This window comes from Macrotis lagotis, chromosome 1, assembly GCF_037893015.1.
Source record: "Macrotis lagotis isolate mMagLag1 chromosome 1, bilby.v1.9.chrom.fasta, whole genome shotgun sequence".
In the NCBI taxonomy this organism is placed as follows: Eukaryota; Metazoa; Chordata; class Mammalia; order Peramelemorphia; family Peramelidae; genus Macrotis; species Macrotis lagotis.
Window position 1 is genome coordinate 649,865,204 of NC_133658.1, and position 26,778 is coordinate 649,891,981.

The 26,778-nt window shown below is 34.7% G+C and overlaps 2 protein-coding genes across 2 annotated transcripts; one reads left to right on the plus strand and one right to left on the minus strand.

Annotated features, from left to right (window-relative positions):
• The first annotated feature begins 572 nt into the window (after positions 1-572).
• Positions 573-1,511, plus strand: LOC141522395 (olfactory receptor 10D1B-like). The gene has a single exon (XM_074235821.1). It carries the CDS (start codon positions 579-581, stop codon positions 1,509-1,511), a length of 933 nt encoding a protein of 310 aa, XP_074091922.1. The 5' UTR covers positions 573-578.
• A 4,556-nt stretch (positions 1,512-6,067) lies between these two features.
• On the minus strand, positions 6,068-7,009 carry LOC141522399 (olfactory receptor 10G9-like). The gene has a single exon (XM_074235832.1). It carries the CDS (start codon positions 7,007-7,009, stop codon positions 6,068-6,070), a length of 942 nt encoding a protein of 313 aa, XP_074091933.1.
• Between the last annotated feature and the right edge of the window lie 19,769 nt (positions 7,010-26,778).

Below are 26,778 nucleotides of genomic sequence, written 5' to 3' on the forward strand. Positions count from 1 at the left end.
CAATTGATAAAGTAATTAAATTTGGAGAAATTTTTGAATTTCTTTGTGCCTCAGCTTCCATCTCTGTTAACTGAGAATAGTAATTATCCTACCTATATCATAGTGCTATTATGAACATTAATTATAGCGATAATAACAGCAACAGCTAGATAGAACTCTAGAGTTTGCAAAGCACTTTACATTTGATCCCAAAATGGCTTTGTGACAATTGTATTTTTATTTTGCAGATGAAGGCAGAGAAAGACTGGATAAGGTTGTATAGCATCTAAGTGTCTGAAGCAGTATTCAAATAGTTCTTCCTTCCTCTAAGATTAGAGCATATCATTCCATGATTCCTCTCAATGAGATGCCATATAAATGAGCAGCTGGTCCTCTTAAAGCAATATGATATAATATATGTCATATCAATAGCCTACAAAAAGTCTCTTTTTCAAAGCCTAAAGTGATTTTATTTGTATGTCTATGTGTATCTTTTGACAGATATATTTCTTCATGCCTATTGATCTTCATCTTGCTTCTTTGATATCTATATTTATTCTTTGGTGTCCTATGCCCAAATATCAAGTATTGACTCTTTCATGGAGATGAAGAATTATACAATGGTAACTGAGTTCATTCTTCTAGGAATTCCTCACACAGAAGGGATGGAGATTGAGCTTTTTTGTGTGTTTTTGTCTTTTTATTTTTTTACATTGCTAGGGAACCTGACCATTCTGTTGGCCATTATATCCTCTTCACGTCTTCACACCCCCATGTATTTCTTCTTGTGCAAGTTGTCTATTTTTGACATATTTTTCCCTTCAGTAAGTTCTCCCAAAATGCTATTCTTCCTTTCTGGGAATAGCCATACCATCTCCTATGGAGGTTGTGTATGCCAACTCTTTTTCTATCATTTTCTTGGCTGCACAGAGTGTTTCCTATACACTGTGATGGCCTATGACCGTTTTGTTGCCATTTGTTACCCTCTGCGGTACACAGTCATCATGAGCCATAAGGTATGTGCCATCTTGGCCATGGGAACCTCATTTTTTGGCTGTATTCAGGCCATTTTCTTAACTGCTCTCACCTTCCAGTTGCCTTACTGTGGACCAAATAAAGTAGAATACTTCTTCTGTGATATCCCTGTGATGTTGAAGCTGGCTTGTGCAGATACCTCAGCCCTGGAGATGGTGGGTTTCATCAGTGTGGGCCTCATGCCTTTCAGCTGCTTCCTCCTCATCCTCACTTCTTATAGCCGCATTGTTTGCTCCATCTTGAGGATACGCTCAGCAGAGGGCCAACGTAGAGCTTTCTCTACTTGCAGTGCCCATTTCACAGCCATTCTCCTATTTTATATGCCTGTGGTTCTCATCTATCTACAGCCTACTCCCAATCCATGGCTAAATGCCACTGTTCAAATTCTGAATAATTTGGTCACACCCATGTTGAACCCTTTGATTTATAGTTTGAGGAACAAGGAAGTAAAATCATCCCTAAAGAAGGTTTTAAAGCAGGTTGGGATCCTTTCTTAGCAGTGAACAACAGACCTAATGGAATTAGAGACAGATTAAAAAGCAGCATACACAGAAATACAATGATTAAGTTTTTACAGTCATCAATATGTCCTAAATATTTCTCCTCAATTTCCTCAACCATCTTTTAAAAAAAAACACTCTTCCTTCTCATGGCGGCGCTTTTTGAATTTAACTACAGCAACTATTGTTGAATTTCAAAGTTTACAAGAGTTTTCAAGCACCATCTGTAATTATTGCCCCTATTTCTAAGAAGAGAAAGAAGAAGTTCAGAACATTTAACTAACAATCATAGTCACACAACTAGCAAGTGAATACGGAAGGATTTGAACCAAAGGCTATCTGACTCCAAGTCCATTCTACAATCAGATATGCCTTGCTATTTTTCTTTGATTCTTAGAGAGTTAATACTGACTCATAATTAAGAGTCAAAATAATCCCCCCCAGACCAGTGGTGGAAATCTAAATTTTAATTCAATAAGCAAACTTGGATATAACCAGGAAAAAACATATCTGGGACCTGAGGCATAGAAAGAAGAGGCATTTCTTCATTTTTCCACTTATGTTCAAGGGCTTTCTCTTGGAATCATAGTCAGAACCAGGCACCAACTTTAACCTGAGCGACAGAGATTGTAACAGGATGAAATGATGATATTTTAGAAAAAATACCTGAGATGAGATGACCACAGCCCATGTCAAGTGTTTGATCCTGTTTGTCCTGTTGGAAAACGTCAGTGCAGAATGCTCTTCTCAAAATATTCCTGCATGAAGACTGTGGACCAAGTAGACATGATAGCTGTACTTCTTCTTCCACCAAAGACCATCCCAATCCCCTCACAAATGGCATTCCAGGACAGAAAGTTTATGACTCAAGTGATCAAAGGTCACTTTCAGGGAGTCCTTCCACTCACTGTGATGGGTGTTTCCATAATGAACTCAAGATTCCTTGGCAGGGAAGAAAGGGACTAGGAAGAGTGGAAGAGGGAGGCTTGAAGCTGTCCCCATTGTTCTATTCTGTCTTCCTAATTTCAGGAGTTGGTGACATCTTCTAGACTTAAGGAATCACTAGTACACATTCTAGGGATTTGTATCTGTGCAAGAAACTTAAAGGCCTAGGTCAACTCTCCAGGTCTAGTCATTGTTGCCTCATTCTTACCAAAGAGTTGTAGGTGGTGGGGCCTGAGAGAACAGGGAGAAGATATGGACAAAAACTAATCTTCAATGATTCATTTCATTTTATCCTTCATTGTAGGACCATTGCAGACACTGATAACCCTTTTTTCTGATCCTTAGTTGCTTTTGTTATTTTTGAGTTTTATTAACTTCATAAACTATAATCAAAGATTAGATTCCTTTTATATTTCTTTGAATTTCCTTCCTTTTCCCTTTCCTTTCTTTTACCTTTCTCTTCCCTTTTTACAGGCATTTTGTGATAAAGGCAATAGAGCACTGAGACTAAAATAAGGAAATCTTGAATTCAAATCTAGCCTCAAGTCCTGGCTGCATGACCCTGGGCAAGACCCTTAATCTATTTGTCTCAGTATTTTCAACTATAATGTGGAGATAACAACAGCACTGATTTCACAGGGTTCTTTTGAGGATCAAGTGAGATAATGTTTGTAAAAAGAGCCTAACATAGAGACTATGTGACCCATTTGTAGGGGTCATATAATCTCATTTCCTTCCTGCCCTTTTATCTTCCTTTTTTTTAACCTTGAAGTCAGTCTCATACTACAAGTACAACAGTCAGTCATGATCAGTCAGTGCTTATTAATATAGAAGTTTGACCACATTCAATTCACCTCTTAGGCATCATCCCCTCTCTTCTCCCCCACCATAACATTCCCAGGGTTCCATCCTATAGAAGCCAGATTTCCTGAAGATACTCAACAGATTTTAACCCTACTGCAGGTCAGAGCTCTGAATCCCAAATGACCTACCAGTCTTAGACTCCCAAGTAGTAGAATTCCAAGAATGAGACATGATACCTTACTATTCACTTTTCTTTACACTGAAGTGGTTTTATTTTTTCTAAAAAAGAGTCTCCTAAGACTTATTAAAATGACCACTCACTCAGTAGCTTGTATAGCAGATAAAATGAAGCTACTTCTCTAGGAATAGGGACACAAGACCCTAAAGAGTTCCTTTTCTAGCTGATACCTTTACTCCAGAGGTAACATTTTTTCAGTCCCGTATCTTTGAGATTATTGTCTTATTGAAGGAATCTAGGGAGTCCTGAGATTAGATTTTGGAGATTTCAAGTTAAGAGGATGCTGTAAAAGTCCATAAGAAATTAAGATCTATCACCAAAACCTCAGAAAGCATTTTAAAAGGAAACCCAAAAAACTAATGTGAAAAAAATAGGCAGAAGTAGGTCCCTTTATTCAGTCCAGAACTACTCAAAAAAAAAAGAATGGTGGAGCTTGGTAGTGATGTCACACTAGGGAAATTTGGTCAAGGTTGGGTAAACATGGAAACTAGTGGAAATGGAAAGAGAAACTTCACAAAGGAACCCAGCAAGAGTTCATGACTTGTGAAAGGAAGCTCCAGGTGATGGCATCTTAAAGTTAGTTCTCAATCCTCATGTGTCAGAAAAGAAGCAAGGGACATGATCAGGTACCATAGATTACCGCACAGGAAGTCAGGGTCCTACCCTTAAATTTTTGAAACCCTGAGAGACACAGTGAGACAAGTCCAACTCAGTGTCTCAGCACCAACACCATAGCTGAAAAGGAGACCTGAGAGTAGTTTAAACATTGATAATGTAGTGTGGCCTGTCAGTGACACTGCAGGGGTTGTAACTAACTCCAAATTGGGGAGGTGCAAGGAGATGGAGACTGACACTAAAGTAGGAGAGAACCTATTGTAAACAATTAAAGGACTGAGAGAGAGGTCATGATTTGGAATGGAATTTTAGGCCTAATATTACTCAGCCCATTTGGATGAGTGGCAGGTGTTGTGTGGGAAAAAATAGAATAGTTTTTGTGCTGATTCACATCATTAATCCAATCCATTAAGTAAAGTGAGAGACAGGATAAAGCTTTTCAATTTGTTCATGATTGATTTGAATCAGATAAGTATCTAGAGTCCCTTTCAATGCCAAAAGACAACTTGTGGCACATTGCAGAAAGTTCTGGGCCTGGAGTCAGGAGGATCTGAGTTCTGACCCAGCCTCAAATACGTGTTAGCTGTGTGTCAAGTCACTTAACTTTTGTTTGCCTCAATTTCCTGAACTGTAAAATGGAGATAATAGTATGTACATTGTAGTGTTTTTGTGTGGATGAAAAGAGACATTTGTAAAATCACCTAGCACAGTGACTAGCAAATAGTAGGTACTTGATAAATATTTTCTCCCTTTTCCTTTTCTTTCCCTTTCTCCCAAAATCTTATGTTGTGGGGCAGCTAGGTGTAACAGTTGCCCTGGAATCAGGTGGACCTGAATTCAAATCCAACCTCAGATACACCTAACTGTGTGACTTGGGCAAGTCACTTAACCTCATTGCCTTGGAAAAGAGAAAAACAAAAAAATAGACCTTATGTTGTGCAAATGCAGTGGAGATAAATGCAGGTCTACTTAAACTATACTGGGAGAAAGACAGGGGAAAAAAGTATGGACCAAACTCATTTCCAAGCTAACCAGTTCCACTTCCATTATTCAATTTAATTATTTATTACAACTTGAAATGCATATAGACACTAGTGGAACCCCTTTCCTGTTGCAAAAAGTTAATGTTGTAGGATTGTTTTCCCCTGCACTAGCCCAGTTACCTTCCCTTGAATATGTTCCCATATCTTAGTCAATTATAAAATCCCCTCCTTTACATATTTATTTTAAAACAGACTTTTTATTCAAAGTGATGTTATTGACATTATTTTTTCTAGAGATTTCCTGTCAGCTCTTCAGAGGGTTGAGAGGGATCACCTGCAGTACACTTTGCCAGAGACAACGGTCCTCACATATTTTTGTGAAATCTGATCCTCTTTTAATACAATTTTCATTTTAAGTAGTATTCTTTGCTCTTATTCATAACCAAAGGTGTTCAAAAGTCAAATGCTTTGGGATCAACCTGGTCTGAATGTTTCATCAAGTAAAGAAACACATGAATGTTTAGGAAAGTCTTGTTTCCACCTCCATGAGACACATTCTTGAGACTTTCCCAATATTTTCCTGGGAAAAAAAATATCAATAAAGATAACTGACCTGTTCATGGGGCAACTAGATGGCACAGTGGCTGGAAGATTGCAAGGCAGGAATACCTGAGTTCAATCCAGCCTCAGATACTTACTAGCTGTGTGACTCTGAGAAAGGCAATTAAATACTCTTTACTTTAATTACTTCATCTGTAAAATGGGGATCATCATAGAACCTGCCTTCTTCTTTGTTCTAAAGATCAAATAAAATAATCAATGCAAAGAATTTAGCAGAGAACACTATATAGATAACTGCTATTATTATGTTCAAAGTACATAGCATACATATCTCATTTCATAGTTCACATCTCATTTCTCAAAAAAATAGTGTAAGGGAAAGAACTAATATTATTTTCACCAATTATCTATTTCCTCTTACCAAAAATTCCTCTGCTTTTTAGCCTGAGCAGAGCTGTTTTCACATCCTTGTTTCTTAGTGTATATACCATGGGGTTCAGCATGGGTGTGAGCACAGTGAAGAAAATAGCCACAATCACATCCACAGCTTCTTTGGTGCCTGGTCTCAGATAAAAAAAAAGACAAGGCAAAAAGAAACAGAGGGCCACAATGCAGTGGGAGGCACAGGTCTGGAAGGCTTTAAATCTGCCCTGTGCTGTACGAATCTTCAATATAGCACGGACAATGGACACATAGGAAAGAAAAATAAGAAAGAAACAGGTAAAGGTAAGTACCCCAATATTAACAAAGATTACTGTCTCATTGTTTGAGGTATCTGCACAGGCCAATTTGAGAATGGGGGGAGCATCACAAAGGTAATGGTCAATCTGGTTGGGTCCACAATAGGGAAGACGGAAGGTAAGGGTAGTCTGGATAGCAGAGAGAATGGCTCCAATGAGCCATATGCTGCCAGTTAGAAGGGCACAAGTATTCCCACTCATCATGGTGGCATAGCGCAGAGGGTAAGTGATAGCCAGATAGCGGTCATAAGACATGACTGTATAAAGTAAACATTCAGAGCCTCCCAGAACATGATAAAAATAGAGTTGAGCTGCACAACTTTGAAAAGAGATGGCCCCACCATCTGGGGAAAGGAGCCCCATGAGAATCTTGGGCACAGTGACAGTGGAGAACCATGCATCAATGAAGGAGAGGTTAGCTAGAAAATAGTACATGGGTGTGTGAAGATGGCTATCTACCTTGATCACTGTCAGGATGAGGAGGTTTCCCACAAGAGTAAGTGCATAGATCAGTAAAAATATTCCAAATAAGACAGCATCCAGTTCTGGTGGATGTGGAATACCCATGAGGAAGAATGTGGTCACAAAGCTCTGATTCTTCTTCTCCATTTAGATTGTAGATGCTTTATCTAAAGAAGACGAAAATAACATTTAAAAAAAGATCCACTATGATGTAAATTACAGAATGTCAAAGAGAGAATTAACTAACATCAGATTTAATTTAGTCCTATTCCATTTACAGATTAGGACATTGAGTCTGAGAATGGTAAAAGGAAGCAGTGGGGTAATTGGAAAGGTACTGGATGTAACATTGATGTAACCATGTTTAAATACTAATTTTAACACTGGTTAAGAGTTTTATTTAACAATACTTGCTAAGGACATTACTTAATCTTTCTAGCTCCCAGTTTCTTCCTATTTAAAATGAATTGATTGACCTATACTGTTTATTCCAATTCTTATGAGATCTAGAAGATACACAAGGGTCCTCTGACTCCAAATCCCATTCTCTTTCCAGTATCAATTAATCCCCACAGAACTCTACAACTTGTACTCTTATTCCCAGGTTAACAGTTACAGATTGTGTTACCTGGCATTGGGAGTTGTCTAAGATTAATTCTGCGGTATTATTCTTGGGATTTCAGGAGCACTTCCATCAGACTATACTATACTATACTATACTATACTATACTATACTATACTATACTATACTATACTATACTATACTATACTATACCATACTATACCATACTATACTATACTATACTATACTATACCATACCATACCATACCATACCATACCATACCATACCATACCATACCATACCATACCATACCATACCATACTATACTATACTATACTATACTATACTATACTATACTATACTATACTATACTTTCCATTAATAATTAGCCAGAGAGCTAGGGTACCCTCTTTTCCAAATACATATGAAATCATCATGGGAGAGTTGGCACAACTATATACAATTGTTATGTGACATGCATTTGAACAAATTATGATTGAGCTCCCCTTGTGTGTAGTTCTCTTTTGTCTGGGAAATTCAGTTAATATCTAATGGTTTTCCTCACTCCTGAGTCCATAGTTGAAACTTTATGCCACTAAAGATCATGTGATCTAAGATTATTTCCATCTTTAAATCACTGTCTATCCACTTCTGTCTGTCACCAAATAATCTCTCCATTGCTGTTATAGAAAATTTTCCTGCTCTGAGCTACTATCACACTTAGAACATTGCAATTGCTGTCTCACATTCTAGATCTTTCAAAATTTACAAGTTATCCTCAGGTGCTCCTTTACCTTATATCAAGACATAGAGATAGTTAGGGGCATGTATTCATAGCTACATGGAGTATAGGTGTGAGACAGGACAACTGGCTCCCAATAAGTCTCAGGGCCAGAATGAAATAGTCCTCATATCTCATAGCTAGAGAGGAGAGAGACTTTAAAGATTCTTTACCTTGTTTTTACATGATTCCTGAGTTATTAGCTCTTCTATGTCAGCAGTCAATTAGGAAACTCATTATTAATCCACAGGCCAAGGTCCCCAGCCATGTATATGGGGAAATCAATTTGTTCCATATTTCTATGTCATTTACTGGAGCCAAGGAGGGAATATTTGCATGTAATCCAAGGACTGACTCCTTTAGACTTGTTGAATCTATATATAAAATAGATTATAGCAAGTAATAAGGGTCAAGAATTTTATTAAGAAAGCAGCATTTTAGTTGAGTGCTTATGGAAACTAGGTATTCTTTGAAGTAGTGGTTTAAAAAGGTGAGGGAGAGTTAATTACAGGAATGGACAGTTAACTGAAAAGATTAGAAGGGAGAAATAGAATGTCTTGCATCATTATCCATCCATCACAAGGTCAGTTTGGATGAACTATAAGACATGTGAAGAGGAAAATATGAAATATGGCTGGAAATGTTTATTTGAGTCATGATTTGAAGGATTTTAGATGCCAGATAAAAGTATTTATATTTGTCTCTAAAGATAAGAAAAGACCTTTTTTTAGGAAAATTACTTTGGCAGATATGGGAAATATGATTTGGGAACAATTAGGTGACTATTACAGTATTCTAGGGAAAAGGTGAAAAGGATCTGAGTTAGGGTGATGTCTGCAAAAATAGAGAAAGCAGAATAAGTACGAGGATAGTTTGGAGATAGTTATGACATTCCACTTTGATGAATAAAGACATAATATTGGAGAAAGGATTGAACTTTTATAGATAGACATGTATATCTATAGTTAATCCATAAAGTAAAACAAATTTCATTCTCAAAGTATTCTACAGAGCAGAGGACCAAAACAAAGAATTTAGGATCTAGTATTGAGCATGTTTCTTAATGAGATAATATCCTTCAACATGCACCATTGGGTTCATTCTCTACAGACCTCTAAGAAATGATATATGTGGAATAATCTCCTGCTATTTCATTGTCTTTGCCCTTTTCCTTTATAAAATTACTTTTAGAAGAATAGGAGCATTCATTATAATCATGAGGAAAATATTTTAAAATGAAGAAAATAGGTTACAGAAGTGCTCATTGCACATTATAATGTCAAACTGTAAAAATTAACAAATAAAGACAATGGTTAGGGTGGTAATCCATTATATCTAAACATTTTTCTCATTATCAACCTCACCTTAAAATCTAATGTAACCTTGTCATTCTTATCTGAAGAAGTTATTTTTTTTTATTCTTGCATTTCTCCCTTCTTAACTCATAGGAACCTCAGAAGTCATCTAGATGAATATTTTGATTCTTGCAAAAAAAGATAAGTTATTCCATAGAGAAAAGGAGGAACTCCAGCAAATTAGTGGCAAGTGCAGTGCTAAAACTAGGTTTCCTCTTGCCTTTGTCCTTGCTTTTTTCTGTATGGGACTATTTGTAGGCATGAATAATGATGCTGTACATCATTTTAGCTGAAAAGTTTCATCTCTCAATTGATTAATTCAGGGAGGAGAAAAGATCTTCAGACAAGACCAATGAACAATGTTAAGCTCTTTTTGGAAAGGAAAATCAAGGAATACAGTGTCAGTCAGACCAGATCCCAGATAAAATTTCACTGACTGAAGGCAACAGATGTCTAAGAGATTTCTGAGAAGAGGGTTACAAAAATTATATTCTAAACTAAACATTGAAAGACAAAGAAAATTATTCATTCGTATGATGGATATCAGAATCATTCTTCATTTTTTTTTCATTCTTATTGCAATTTCTATTCTTAGGTCAGTATTTCTACAGTGGAAATTTTCTCCAAGAAAAGGGAGTGAAATATGGATCATTATGTTAGGTTATCACGTTTTTTGTCATGTCAAGTTTACAGAACAACTTTGTAACCTTTATTTCATAGGAGTCTCACAATTTCCCTGTGAACTATGCATTATCATCTTTATTTTGCAAACAAAGAAACTGAGGCTTAGAGATGTTAAGCACATATATATAGGAATTTGAATCACTAGGACTTTTATTTCAATATTTTTTTTTCATTTTGGCATCCTATAATTATAATTAAGAAATAGTAAGAAGGTAGAACTCACAGGTCTCCAAATGTAAAAGTCTGAGATGAAACAATCATATCTTTTTATTTGTCAAATTTTTGTACATTTCTTATGATGATAGGGCTTACCTTTTCTCAGCATTCCTAAATAAGTCATTGAGTATCCCTTCACCCTTATAAGTAGGGTGCTGATACTTGCTCTAAATTCTGATTTTTTTGTTATAGTGATGTATCTTTCTTGTCTATGAACAGTGATCTATGAACCTAAGGATGCAGAGAAAACAAGCAACTATATAAGGTATTCAGAACTTAGTAAAAAAGAAATATGAGAAGAAAACTCACTCTCTAGATTGTAGCTCTGTGGTCAAAATTGTCTGTTTTTTCCCCATTCTTCATTAGTTACCAGCTGATTGGAGATATTAATCACAAGATGAAATACAATGAGTTGAGAAAGTTTTTATTCTAGAGTGGGAAAAGATGATCAATATGCATGCAAAAACAAAAACAACTGGTATAACAAAAAAGAAGTGTGTGAGCATAAACTGGAAAACTTAAAGAGAGCTTAAATTGAAAAAAGGGGCTCCAGGGATAAAGTCAACCAGGGTTTCCTCACTTAGATGAAAAAGAAGAGTAAACAACTGAGATTTTGTTCTTAAGGGAATATATGGTTATATTCTATATTTGTTTCTCTATTCTTCCACTCTCTGATACAGGGGGAAAAAAGTCTTTATTTGCTAATTTTTATGGTTTGACATGATAATGTGCAATGAGCACTTATGTAACCTGTTTTCTTCATTTTAAAATATTTTCCTCATGATTTTAAAGATTTCTCCTATCCAAAGTGTGTTCCTCCCTGGGAATTCTAGAGGATCTCATTGGAAACTCTTTCTTTACTTTCTGAAAGTTGTTGTTCCTAAATTATTTGCAAATTATTTTTCAGGTCTAGCCTGACAACTAACTCTCTAGTCTCTCAGTGAAACATGGAAGAATATTTCCTAGGCAGGTTCCTATACAAGAAAGAATAATAAGACTCTGACAATGCAATCCTGCATTTTTCTTTATAGTCACATTACTACTTTGCATCTTTTTTAGTTCATCAGTTCTGATTTTATACAACAGAAAAGACTAAATAAACCAAAACTTAAATGCAATTGAATATCATTTCCTCAATATAATTAAACAAAATGGAGAGATATTGACTAATAGAAGATGCAAAATTGAAAGTGTAAAATATTTGTCAATGAATAATAGAAATCAAAGTTATATCCTTGCTTTAACAAATTAATATCACAAAACCCAGAATCCAAAATATCAAGGTTGTAAGGAACCTTTGAATCCAATTACCCATTTAATATAATTTGTATCTAAACAAGAGCATTCAAGACTACTGACCTAAAAAAATCTTTGCTTGAAGAACTTTTAGAAAGATGGGTGGGGAACATTAAATTCTTAAGGACTAATTTCACTTTGGAATGGTTCTAATTGTCAGATGCTGTCTGATCAGGATTACTGACAACAAGCTTATAACCTCCTTAGTTCTATAAAATCATATGCCTCTATTAATGTAGCCTAAGATTATATTAGATTTCTTTCTTTTCATGTTACTTATTTATACCAATGCTACTGAAGGGGTATCAAACCCCCAAATATTTTTCAAATAAATGTCTTTCTAGTCATACTTCTCTATTCTATAGAAAATCTATAGCTATCAACCACTATGCAATCTTTACTAGATCTTTATGAGAGAAGTCTATACATGAATCAAGGGCTTCTTTAAGTAATATTTGAAAAGGAATCGGGAAGGGTTTCACCAACAATGTTTGTCAGCAAATTAAATCTTGCATGTCACGCAATTACCTGAATGGTTCAAGATTTGTTTTTTTGTTTTTTTGCTTATCAGGGAAAACCATGTTTCAGCAAATTTTTATTTTGAATTTTATTATGAACAGGGTATTAAGTTTTTTTTTGGTACAAAATTTAGAATTGAAAAAATAGTATGTTCATAGAATATAAGACAATTAACAAAAGTTAGTCAATTGACAAGCATTTAAGAAGAAATTAATATGTTCCAGAGACTAAGGAAAGCACTGGAGATTAAAAGAAAAGCAGAAAAAAAATAATCCCTGTACTAAAGATAGTTCCATTCTAATTGGGGAGGCACTATGAAAATAATTAAATATTTTCAAGAAAGGTATACAAATACATATATATGTATATATATATATATATATATACACATATAATTTATATATATATTTGCAAACATTCATATGCATATATAGGTACACATAAAAATGTATGTTTATCTACATGTATACTTGTATATATATATATATATATATATATATATGTATGTATTAGAATTATATGCATTTATGTACACAAATGCATGTCTATATAATGACCCAATAGCACATGTGGAGAAAGTATTTGTGTATTTGTGTGTGTGTGTGTGTGTGTGTGTGTGTGTGTGTGTGTGTGTGTGTGTGTAGAGACAGAGAAAAAGAGAGAGTTCACTTAAACATGTGTGATAGAAACAGACAAAGATAGAAAGAGAAAGAGAAAAAAGAGAGAATAGAATAAAAAAGTAGATCCATTAGTATCTGGAAGGGTTTGGGAAAGTGAGAAAAGCCTCTTCTAGGTGAAATTTGAACAAAGTCTTGATAATGAAGAAAATTAAAAGAACACCAAGAAGTGCATGAAGGAAAGAGGTGGGATGTCATGCTTGAGATACTCCAATTACATCAATATAGTTACATCAGAGAGTGTAGAGAGGAAGAGAGTAGAACAAAATTTGAAATTCAGTAAGCATTTCATTTATGAAGAACTTTTGATGACTGAGAAATTTATATAGTAATAGAAAATCATTGGAACTCATGGAACTGACTTTGTCAATTTAACATTTTAGATAAATCACTTTGGAGATTTCTAGGTAATATGACTAATAAGATAGAGGACTTGACATTTTCATAGATTCTCATAAATTCCCATACCACTCCAATTGAAGAGATAGGGTTAACAACAGAGAAAAATCCCTAACTTTTATTCTACTCACTCAAACTATTACTGATACTTCTAGCAGCAAAACACAAAAGAATTCAACTCTCAAATCCACTCCACTCCTCCTATTCCACAGTAAATTCAAAGGACTGAAATTTGCTTAAGGATGTAAAAAAGCATGTACAGCATGTCAGCACTCTGTGTCACAATAGACAGACAATTGAGGAAGAGAGGGAAATGGGATTGTGCTTATGGGTGTGACAGTGTGGTACACCTCCAAGCCTAAGGAAAAGACCTCAAGGTTCAATTGGGTCTATACTGCAGGCAAACTCCAAGATACATACCTGTAAAAATGAATTAATTCATTGATAAACAATAAATCCCTTGAGTAAAGATTTTAACTTTGCAAGATCACAATTGGAAACTCCTTTTCATTTATAAAAGTTTTGATCTAGAGTTGCAAAATATAGATAATGATAAACTTAGTGGACTTAGGTCTAATTTAAGTACAAAAGGTTCTGAGCATTCCTATTAAGTCCAATTCAAATTAAACCAAATCATATCAATCCAAGCCAAGACATGTGAAGCTAATTCAGGTGAAACAATTATCATACATGGTGGTATCATTTATGGTACACTGGAACTATGATAGTATAACAAATTCATTTATAAAGAATCAACATGCATTCTGGGATACCTAGGAACAATTCCTGCATACTGAATTCAATTCATTTTAACAAACATTAATTGAGTAATGCATATATGCATTAATGCTTATAAGTAATGCATATATGCAACAATGCATAAATGCATATAATTCTAATACTATGTTCTTGTGATAGTGATAAAAAGCAAAGTTGAACCTGACAAAGGGGCATCTTGATCTTTGGAATTGAAACCCAAAAGAACTTAGATAGAAAATGAAATAATTTTAATGCAACAAAATCTCCACTAAGTCTCACTGATTATTTTGCTGGAGGTTCTCAAACTTCACTCCAGTGAATCCCAAATTCTATTGTATCTAGAAAGGTTTCATGTGCACTTTGGAAATGAACTACATGCTTTTCATCTAAGGACCCCTCATCATTAGCAAAGAATACAGAACTTTCCTTCCACTCTGTTCCTCAGTCCTCTTTCCTTTTCCCACTGGTTAAAGCAATAGACCTACACAAAGCATCATTGACTCCTCACTGCACTCAGATGATCAGTGAGTCATCAACTATAATACTTATTACCTGTATGACCTCAGCAAATCATCTAACCTCTTAGTCTTGATTATTAATATAATAATAGTACCTGTAAAAGACGTTTATTGTAAAAATCAAAGAAAAAGGACTAACAGATTTTTAAATAAAAATCAATATGTGAATAAATTTCTTAAGAGCCTGTCATCATTATTTAGAGTTGACACAATGATAAAATTCTCTTCCCTGAGGTGGAATCACCTAATTTTATATTGAGGACTTTTATATTCTTCTGGATGAAGTTTTTCATAGCCAAAATGCTGTAAATAATTGCTATGTCTGCTTAATTTGATTAAAAAATAAAGAAGCAAACAGTGTAAAGTAAGTTGGGAAACAAGGTTTTCAACTACTGTTTCTGACAAAGGAATAATTTCTAAAAAATATAGAGAACTGAGTCAAATTAATAAAAAAAGTTTTTGTCAATTGATAAATGGTCAAAGGATTTGGAAAGGTAACTTGCAGATAAAGAAATCAAAGTTATCTATAGTCATATGAAAATAGCACTAAATTATTATTGATTAGAGAAATACAAATTAAAGTATCTCTGAGGTACCATCTCTTACCTCTGGAATGACCAATATGACTAGAAAGGAAAATGATCGATGTTGGAGGGGGTATGCGAAAACTGAAACACTAATACATTGTTAGTGGAGTAGGGAACTGGTCCAACCTTTCTGGAGAGCAATTTGGAATTATGCCCAAAAGACAATAAAAATGCGCATACTCTTTGATCCAGCAATGCCACAATTGCGGCTATATCTGAAGAGATCGTGAAAAGGGTAAAAATCCCACATATACAGAAGTATTTATAGCAGCTCTGTTTTTGGTTGCAAAGAATTAGAAATTGAGGGGACGACCTTCAATGGAGGAATGGTTAAACAAATTGTGGTATGTGTATATGATAGGACACTATTGTTATGCAAGAAATCATGAGGCTAAGACTTCAAAATAGGCTATAAAGACTTGCATGAGCATCAGCTAGGTGGCACAATGGATAAAGCACTAGAGTCTGGAGGACCTGAATTCAAATGCAGCCTCAAATAATTAATTACCTAGCAATGTGGACTTGGGCAAATCACTTAACCCCATTACTTTGCAAAAACCAAAAAGAAAAAAAAAATAAAGACTTGCATGAATTGAGGCTGAGTGAAATGAATAGAACAGAAGAACATTATACATGTTAACAACAGCACGGGGTGATAATCAACCATGATGGAATTGTTTATTTCAATAGTATAATAATCAAAGAAAAATACCATCAATATAAAGAGAAGGAATTATGGAGTTTAAATGAAAACTAAAGTTTATTATCTTCAATTTTTAAAAATGGTTTTGTTTATTGTCATTTTTTCTCTCTAATGGTTTCTTTTTTCCATTTGAATCTGATTCTTCTCTCATAACATATTCAATATAAATTTATGTTTAGCAACATTGGCTCCAATTTTAGCAGATGGTCATAAGATATGAGATTGTTTCCTGTCAGGGGAAGGAGGAAAGGGAAGAAGGGAGAACTACTGTAAAATTCAAATCCTTGCAAAAAATGATTGATAAAAGGTACCATTGTATTTAGTTGGAAAAACAAATAAAATATTTTTAAATAAAAAATAATTATTGTGTTCTTACTTTTAAGTTCAGTTATAAATAAATCATAAATAAATAAAATAAATCATGGGCAATTTCTATTAGGAAAGTACATTTTATAAGTGAATTCAATAAATAATAATTAAAGAAATGAAAGGGGGGGGTCAAACCAGATGATTAGTTAATGAGATTCTGCAATTTTATTATTTTTAACAAGAACCCACTTAATCATACCTGTATATTACTCTAAAATGTACAATGAAAAAATTAAATGAGATTGAGTAAAATGGCAGATTGATTTCACCAGTTCCCATAGCTTTAATTATTGTTTCTGTTCTGATGAATCTCAAATCTATCTATCCTGACCTAATTTCTATACTGACCTCTAATCAACTCTAATTTCCCTTCAGATATCTTGAAGTAGATATCCAATAGATATCTTAAACTCAACATGTATGAAAACTGAATTTAGTATCTCCCCCCCCTTCCTTCTTAAATTTCTTAATACCAGAGAGGGTGACATGTTTCACTCAGAATCTCAGACTCTTTTCTTTTCTAACACTGCTACCACCCTCCTACAGGCCCTCATCACCTTATGCCTGGACTATGGCAATAATTGCTGGTGCATCTACTTACCTCAAGTCTCACCCCAATCTACTCAGTTTCCTAAATGGTTTTTCTAAAGATCAGGTACAATCATGTCAAATACACCTCCCCCTCCCGCCCGCTCCCAGTACTCCATCGCATTCAATAAAATTCATTGGAACTCTATCACCTTTAGTAGCAAATACAAAATGTTCTTTTTAAAATTCAAAGATTTTCATACCCTAGATCTCTTTAACACTTGCAGTCTTCTTACATTCTTACACTTTGTATCAAGTAGTCTTCAATGCATTGACCTTGATCACTTGTTTTTCCTCACAGAAAACACTCCATCTCCCAGCTTCAGTCATTTTCTTTGGAAGGAATTCTCTCCTTCCTCATCTCTCTCTGTTAGCTTCATTTAAGTCCCAAATTAAATCCCATCTTCTACATGATACCTTTCCCAGTCTTTCTTAATTCTAATCATCTCTCTTTTAATTATGTTCTATTTATTCTTCATATTGCTTTTTAATACTTAGATGTTTTCTCATTGTCTCCTCCATTAAGTGGAAGCTCCTTGAGGGTAATTCTTTTTAATCCTGAGCACATAGCATGGTGCCTAAAACAAATATTAAAAAATGTTTATTGATTGATTGTCTAATAGCATAGAAGAATCAAGTGAATCAAGTGTTTATGTCTCAGGGAGGCTCAGATAAAAAATTGCACTGATATATTTTTATTTTAATTTATTTCATTTCCCCCTATTATGTTATAGTAATTTATTAACTTTTCTTATTTTAAATTGAAAATTCTATCCCTTCCCCTCTCCCTTATCTTTTACCTGCCTGATATAGCAAGCAATCAAATAGAGTTTTTATAGTTGCAATAATATAAAACATTTCCAAAAGGGTCATTTATATAAGAAGACTCAAATTAATGAAAAAATAATAATGAAAGAAATACCTTAGACTTTTCAAGCAATATCAGTTCTTTCTCTGGAGGCAGGCAGTAGGCTTCATCTTTAGTCCTTTGGGGTTGTCTTGGATCATTGTATTGCAGAGAATAGATAAACCATTCACAGTTCTTCATCATACAATATTACTTTTACTATGTGCAACATTTTCCTCTTTCTCTTCACTTCATTTTGCATCAGTTCATGTTAGTCTTTCCAGATTTTTCTGAAATCATCCTGCTTGTCATTTCTTGTAGCACAATAATATTCCATCACAGTGCTATGCCTCAGCTTGTTTATTCATTCCAGAATTGTTGAACATCTCTTTGATTTCCAATTCTTAGCCACCATTAAATGAGCTTCTATAAATATTTTTGTGCAAATATGTTATTTTTTGGTAATTTTTGAGATAAAGACCTATAGTTTTATAGCCCTTTGACCACAGTTCTAAACTGCTCTCCAGAATGATTGAATCACCTCATAGATCCACCAACAGTGCATTAGTGTCCCCTCCATTATTTATCATTTTCCTTTTTTGGTCATACTAGTCAATCTGATAAGATTGAGGTGGTTGGTACTTCAAAGTTATTTTAGTTTGCATTTCTGTAATCAAGAAAGATTTAAAGCACTTTTTCTATGACTGTAGATAGATTTGATTTCTTTGTCTGAAAACTATCTGTTCATATCCTTTGACCATTTATCAATTGGGGAATGAAATATATTTGAGAAATGAACCATTAATGAGAAGAATATTGTTGTGAAACTTTCTTGCAGCTTTCTATTTTCCTTTTAATTTTGTTTGTATTAGTTTCATTTGCGCAAGAACTTTTCAAAATTTTATATAATCAAAATTATTTATTTTATATTTTATGATACTCTGTTTTCTGTGGTATAAAAATCTTTATTCATAGATCAGACAAATATACTATTTGGTGCTCTCCTAATTTATTTATTGATGTCAACCTTTAGAATTCTAAAGAATCATCTAAAAAACTACTTGAAATAATTAAAAACTTTAGTAAAAGTGTGAGATACAAAATAAAACAGAAATCATTAACATTTCTATATTTTACCAACAAAGTTCAACAGCAAGAGGTAGAGAAATTTCATTTAAATTAGTTGAATATGGTACAAAATATTTGTGAGTCTACTGGCCAAGAGAAACCCAGGAATTATATAAATACAACTACAAAACCCTTTTACACAAGTAAAATCAGATCTAAATAATTGTAAAAATATCAATACTCATGGGTAGGCTGAACCAATACAATAAAAATGACAATTCTACTTAAATTAGTCTATTACTTCAGTGTCATACTGATCAAAATATCTAATAATATTTCAAATAGCTTAAAATAATAATCATAGCAAAATTCATATGGAACTGCAAAATTTCATATAGAACAAGTATATCAAGGGAATCAATAAAAATATGAAGGAAGATAGTCTAGTTGTACCAGTTATCAAACTGTATTATAAAGTAGTGATTATTAAAGCAATCAAAACAAAATCATAGTATTGGCTAAGAAATAGAGAGGTAGATCAGCAGAATAGATTTAAATTACATTACATTATAGTAAATGACCATATTATTGCATTATTTGATAAATGCAAAGATTTTTACTTTTGGAACAAAAATTTATTTGATGAAAAATGTTTGGAAAACTGGAAAAATGTATGGCAGAAACTGAGTGAAGACCAACCTCCCATAATAAGGCAAGATAAGGTCAAAATGGTTACATGATTTGCACTGATATATTTTTCATTGAATTATCTGGAATTGCAGAGTGAATTAGTGATCTTGTTAGATGACTGAGTTCTTTAGTACAGCAAAATGCAAAGGTCAAAAAGATTGAATTTCATTTAAATAAGAATATGAATGGAAAATTGGCTTCATTTTAAGCAGATATGATTCAAATGGTATAGGAGAAAGGATCCAAATTATGCTTATGGGATAATTATATTGTGAGAGTTTCCCATTCTGGACTCCCTGAGAACCCAGAGATAATCTTACTCACTATCAAGATTGGTAGTCAGATTGAAAGAAAAATAAATTAAGCATTATGCAAGATATCTTGGACTGGTAGCTAGGCAACTTAGAGTACATCTCAATTTTTTATAATTTTTTGGGCCCACTTAGGTAGACTACCAATCAATAGAATTATGAATTAGAATGGAAGTGAAGGATATTTACAACACTTGGTGCCAACAGAATGGTAAAAGATCCTTGACTAGGGCAGGTAGGTGGTTCAGTGGATAGAGCACCATTCCTACAGTTGGAAGAACCTGAGTTCATCTGGCCTGAGACACTTGACACTTACTCTCTGCATGACCTTGGGAAAATTACTTAGCCCTGATTGACATACATCCAGGGCCATCTCCAGTCAACCTATTTCATCCATATCTGACTTGTGACTTAGCACAGCATCCCTTCACTCAAATCCACTTCAATTGCTCATCATGGCATCACCTCCTCTAATTTCATGATCTTCTTTGAGAATGAAGGACAAATATCATCCTTTACTAGGAAGAAAGATAACAAAAGTTTCCTGATAATAGAGACCAACCTCACCTTCATGCCATCTTAGCAGGACAAGTAAGAGTTAAAGGGACTCATTTTTCATCTAGGAAAATTTGTAGAAGTTTCAGAAACTTCCTCTCAATTTATAAAAAAAAATTCTTGATCATACATGTATCAGGTATTTTGCTTACTCTCTCTCTCTCTCTCTCTCTCTCTCTCTCTCTCTCTCTCTCTCTCCCCACACACACACATTTCCCTTTTGTTCTCTATGTTCTCTACTTTCTTTCTTTATCTACTCCCTTCCTTCCACCCACTAGAAGAAAGAAAGTCAAGGACCTAGGCAAAGCAAGGAAATTTCAGTGATTTATCAATGAATTATTTATTGAAAGCAACTATCCCCAAAATATAATAAATATCTACTGACTAAACCAAGCTGTGTAAAATGTACCATTATTGTTTGACCCTTATTTACAGCAGGCACTTTCTCAAAGAGTTCAGACTAGCCAAAAGAAATGCAGTAGGGAAGAAAAGGGAATTTTAAGGGAAGAGTAGAAATCATAATCCATAGACCTCAGCATAGACAGAATGATTGATATATGTAAAATAGAATTCCAGAATTACTGGGAAAGCTCACAGCTTTTCAAATATTTTTGCCAGTTGATCACAGAAGCAAGAACTCCCTTTAACTAGGAAAAGGCCTTACTTGAAAAGTTAAGATGTTGTTAAAGATGTCATAATTGTTACTGACACTACTCTAGAAATAACTGAAAAACATATAGGTTTTTAAAGTGGGAAGATACTTTGAGTATCTCTCTATTCCAATTTTCCTTATAGGAAAAAATATCGGTACAGGTACTTGATGATTCAGGCCATAGAAAATAAGGTAAGATTGTCAAATTAGAAAATCAGTTTAGTGAAATGTGTACCTGATCAAATGGGGAAAATGTCAAAAGCAATGACAAAAACAGTCTATGTCAGAAAGCCCAGTGATGGTAGTGAGAGGAAAAAATCAGGTTTAAAAATAAACCATTCCACCTTTTACTCTCCTATGGACCCTTGCACTCTTCAGATGCCTGTCTGTACCCAATTCTTTCAGTTTGAAATATATCTCCAAGTTGAAAATTGTTATCAGCCTTGATTTACCCTAAATTCAATTGCTATAAGAAAGATCCCCCTATTAGGCTAAGAGGAATTGCTTGTATTCATAATTAATATGCCTAAATTTATCAAGTTTTGGGGTACTCAAATTCTATTTTTCTTAAAAATCACATAGCCATAATTTCAACTTTTTAAACATGTGCTACATCGCCCCCCCCCTCTATTTTCTTTGCTTTCATTTTGTTAAGACAAAAGATAGGCAGAAAAGTCTGTTGCACTAGACTGAGAGATAAACACAGTCCAGTGCAGGCTGGTCCAGGGCAACCAGACATCAGCAAACCAGGAGCATTCCTCAAGGTGGCTTAAACATTAACAGCAGTGGCAGTTTCCAAGTCTTTCACCCCATGGATATTAAAGACAACTTAGAAAGTCAACAGGAAAGATGGGTCACACTTGGATGGAAGTGGAGCGCAGACCAGTGCAGGTTGTGCTAGCACAGACCACATCCCAGCAAACAAGGAACACATCTCAGGAACCATTCAATCAACAGAGGCAATGGCTGCTTCTGGAGCTCTTGGCCCAATCAATAAACTGTTGGGCAAGATATAGGAGTAGATAAATAGGTCAGAGAGAGATAACTGGGGACTGTGTTGTTTTGTACATACTCAAATCTGGGTTACAGTCCTGGGTGGTAGCCTAAGAGCAAGGAGGATCTCTAGTACACCAGAGTTTGCCAATGCTAGGGAGCAGGGACTCCCTTCATAGTACTAAAAAGAAAAGAATGCTTGTGGTAATTCACAGACCACAACAGAAGCCAGGACAGTTTTAAATAAAATTCTTCTTTGATCAGACCACTCTGGAACAATTGACAACTTGAAGTTCATTAGGAGTATCTCTGAAAACTGTTAGACAAAGTCCCTGAGGTTTAGGACAGGAACCCTACTTTAACAAAGAACTAGGGGCAGCTAGGTGGTACAGTGGATAGAGCACCGGCCCTGGAGTCAGGAGTACCTGAGTTCAAATCCGGCCTCAGACACTTAATAATTACCTAGCTGTGTGGCCTTGGGCAAGCCACTTAACCCCATTTGCCTTGCAAAAAAAAAAAAAACTAACAAAAAAAGTGCTAAAAAATCTTACCATAGATAGTTACTATGGTGACCAGGAAGATCAAAATACACAGTCAAAAGAAGATAACAAAGTTAAAGTTCCCTAATCCAAAGCCTTTAAAGAAAATTATGAATTGGCCTCAGGCCATGGAAGTTCAAAAAAGATTTTGAAAATGAAATAAGAGAGAGAGGAAAATGGAAAGAGAAATGAGAGTGATTCATGAGTACAAAAAAGTTCAAAAGTTTGGAATAGGAGATGGTCCCCAAATAATGAAGAACATAATATCTTATAAAACAGATTAGACCAATGGGGCGGCTAGGTAGCATGATGGATAAAGCACCAGCCTTGGAGTCAGGAGTACCTGGGTTCAAATCCAGTCTCAGACACTTAATAATTACCTAGCTGTGTGGCCTTGAGTAAGCCACTTAACCCCATTTACCTTGCCAAAAAAAAGCCTAAAAAAAACCAGATTAGACTAAATGGCAAAAGACATACAAAAAGTCAATGATATAAAAAAAATGTCGTCAGTTTCTATTTTACCCTCTATTCTAGGATGTCAGGATAATTTTTCTGGAGAATTTCTTGAAAAATGACTTCTAGGCTCTTGTCCTGATCTTGACTTTCAGGTGGTCCAGTAAATTTTAAATTATCTCTTCTGGATCTGTTTTCTAGGTCAGTTGCTTTTCCAATGAGATATTTCACATTTTCTTCTATTTTTTTTCATTCTTTTGGTTTGGTTTTATTGATTTTTCACAAAGTCATCAGATTCCTTTAGCTTCATTTTACATTTGAATGAGTTATTTTCTTCAGAGAACTTTCTTATCTCCTTTTCCATCTGATCATTTCTGCTTTTTAAAGCATTCTTCTCCTAATTTCGATTTCTTTTGGATTGCTTTTTCCATTTGACACAAACTGGTTTTTAAGATAGTATTTTCTTCAGTATGTTTTGTATCTCTTTCACTAAGCTACTGACTTGGTTTTCATGATTTTCCCACATCGCTCTCATTTCTCTTCCTAATTTTTCCATTACCTCCCTTGATTCTCAAAATCTTTTTTTTTGCAAGGCAAATGGGATTAAGTGGCTTGACCAAGGCCACACAACTAGGTAATTATTAAGTGTCTGAGGCCAGATCTGAACTGGTCAAGGTCTCTCCACTATCCCCCTATCCCCTTACCTCCTATAGGTTAAGTGCCCTGGAAGCAGTTCCTGAGTGACTCTGCAGGCCTGCTTCCAGTTCCCAGATGGGACTGCATTGAGGCCTGAGCTGGCCTGGGCTCCACACTCACTCTGGTGAAGCAGAGTTTTCCCACTGATCTTCCAAGTTTTCCTTGCCAATCCCTGGGCTACCATGGACCCAAGCACCCCCCAGACTATTTCTGAATGTACTGTCACTGTGCTGTGTCATCTTCTAGTCCCAATGGAAGAAAACTTGCTCATGGATCTTATGAGTTGTCTTGGGCCAGAAAATTGTTTCACTCAGTCTTTCTATGGCTTCCACAACTTTAGAATTTGGTTAGAACCATAATTTGAAGGCATTTGTGGTGTCCTAGAAGAGGGCTCCTGGGACTTTCTGGCTCCATGCTGCCATCTTGTCTTCCCCCCCCCCCCGCCAGAAGAGTGTCTTAAAAAGTTGAATTGGCCAAATGAAAAAGGAGGTATGAATGCTGACTGATGAATATAATTCCTTAAAAATTAGAATTAAGCAAATGGATGCTAATAATTTTATGAGAAATCAAGAAATTAAAACAAATCCAAAAGAATGAAAAAATAGAAGATAATGTGAAATATCTCATTGTAAAAACAGTGATATAGAAAATATAGACAGGCAAGGTAATCTAAAAATAATTGGACTACATAAAAGTGATAATCAAAAAGAAAGAGTCTAGAAATCATCTTTCAAGGAATTGTCAAGGAAAACTCTCCTGAGATACTAGAACCAGAGAATAAAATTTAATCTGCTGATCATCGCCTGAATGAGATTCCCAAAATGAAAACTTCCAGGATTATTTTAACTAAATTCCAGAACTCCCAGGTCAAGAAGGAAATGTTATAAGCAGTCAAAAAAAAACAATTCAAGTATTTTGGAGTCACAGTCAGAATAACACAAGATTTAGCTACTGCTCCACTAAACAAAAGAAGGTTTGAAATATGATATTCCATTAGGCAAGAGAGCCTGGATTACAACTACCCAGCAAAACTGAGCATAATTTTTAAGGCATAAATAAGAATATTCAATGAAATAGGGGACTTTCAAACTTTCATGAGCTGTACAGAAAACTTGATCTTCAAATACAAGTCTCAAGTGAAGCATAAAATGGTTAATTCCAACATGGAAAGATAATACTCACAAATCAAACAAAGTTTTTTTATTATTGGATCAGTTAAAAGAAGAGAGTCAGAGAAAGAGACAGAAACAGAGGGAACACAGGTGTGAGTTGAATATTAAGAAATAACTAAAAAAATAAAACTGAGAGTTGAGAGAGAAATGTACTGGGAGAAAAGGAAAGGGAGAGATAGAATGGAAATTTAACTCCCCAAAAAGAGGTAAGAAAAAGCTTTTACACTGAAATGGATGAGGAGAGAGATGAGGAGAATAAGCAAACCTGACATAATTGGCTCAAAAAAAGGAATAATATACATGGTCAATTGGATATAGAAATCTCTCTTACCCTACAGGAAAGTAATAGGGAAATTGGAAAAAAGAAGGTGGTTGATCAAAGGGAGGACAGATTGGAAGAAAGGGTGGTCAGAATCAGAAAACTTTTGAGATGGGTGGGGTTGAAAAGAGAGAGACAGATTAAAATAAGCTGGGAAGGGAAACAAGACAGAGGGAAATATGGTTAGTAATCATAATTGTGAAAAAAAATTTAAAACAAGTTTTTCTGATAAAGTCTTCATTTTTCAAACATGTTGATCATTTAATGATGTACATATATTTTTTTTCTTTTTTCTGTGTTTAGCATAGTTTTTTGTTTATTTTTTCTTCCATTTGCACATGTATATTTTTAACATACAAAATTTCCTTCCACTCTCCTTTCCCACCCCCTCTCTTCAGTGGCAAACAGTCAGGTTAGCATTGTACATATATATTTATGATAAACATGTTTACAGATTAGTCATTTTTGATATAATGAATTAGGATTAGAGGAAAGAGATGGATAAGAGATACTTTTTATAAACTGTTCATTAATTCTGAAGGGTTATTTTGTTTTGTTTTTCTTCCTCTGCATGGGGATAACATTGTCCATAGTTGATCTTACATGGTTGTCCTAGCTCTCTGAACTGCTGAGAGGAGCTGCTTCTATCAAGGTTGATCATCTCACAATGTTGTTAATCTGTATTTTGTTCTCTTTGTTCTGCTCTCTTTGGTCAGTATCAGATCCTGCAACTCATTCCATGCTTTTCTAGAGTTTGACCATTTATGGTTTCTTATAGTATTCTTATAGTATTCCATAGTATTCATGTACCATAACCTGTTTAGTCATTCCCCAATTGATGGACATTCCCTCAATTTCCAATTCTTTGCCACTACAAAAATGCTGCTATGAATATTTTGGAACATGTGGATCTTTTCCTGTTTTTTATGATTTCTTCTGGATATAGGCCTAGAATTGGAATTTCTGGGTCAAAGGAAATGACCATTTTTATTGCTCTTTGGGCATGGTTCCCTATTTCACTCCAGAATGGTTGGATTTGTTCACAGCTCCACCAGCAATGCATCAATGCCCCAGTCCTCCTACAACTCCCTCCAACATTGATCATTTTCCCTTTTTCTAATCTTGGCTAATCTAATAGGTGTGAGGTAATACCTCATTGTTGTTTTAATTTTCATTTCTCTAATCAAAAATGAATTGGAGCATTTTTTCATATGGTTCTATATTGCTTTAATTACTTCATTTCTAAACTGTCTATTCATATGCTTTGTCCATTTATCAATTGGGGAATGACTTGTGACCTTATAAATTTGATGCAATTCTCTATATATTTCAGAAATAAGACCTTTATCAGAACTCCTAATTCTTAAGATTGTTTTCCAGCTTTTTCCTTTTCTTCTAATTTTGGCCACATTGATTTGTTAGTGCAAAATTTTTAATTTAATATAGTCAAAACATTCATTTTACAGTTTGTAATGTTCTCTATTTCTTTTTTGGTCCTAAGTTTGTCCCCTTCCCATAGATCTGATGGAGTATTTCTTGGTCTATTAATTTATTTAATGTGTCCAGATCCTGTACCCATTTTGACCTGATTTTAGTACAGGGTGTGA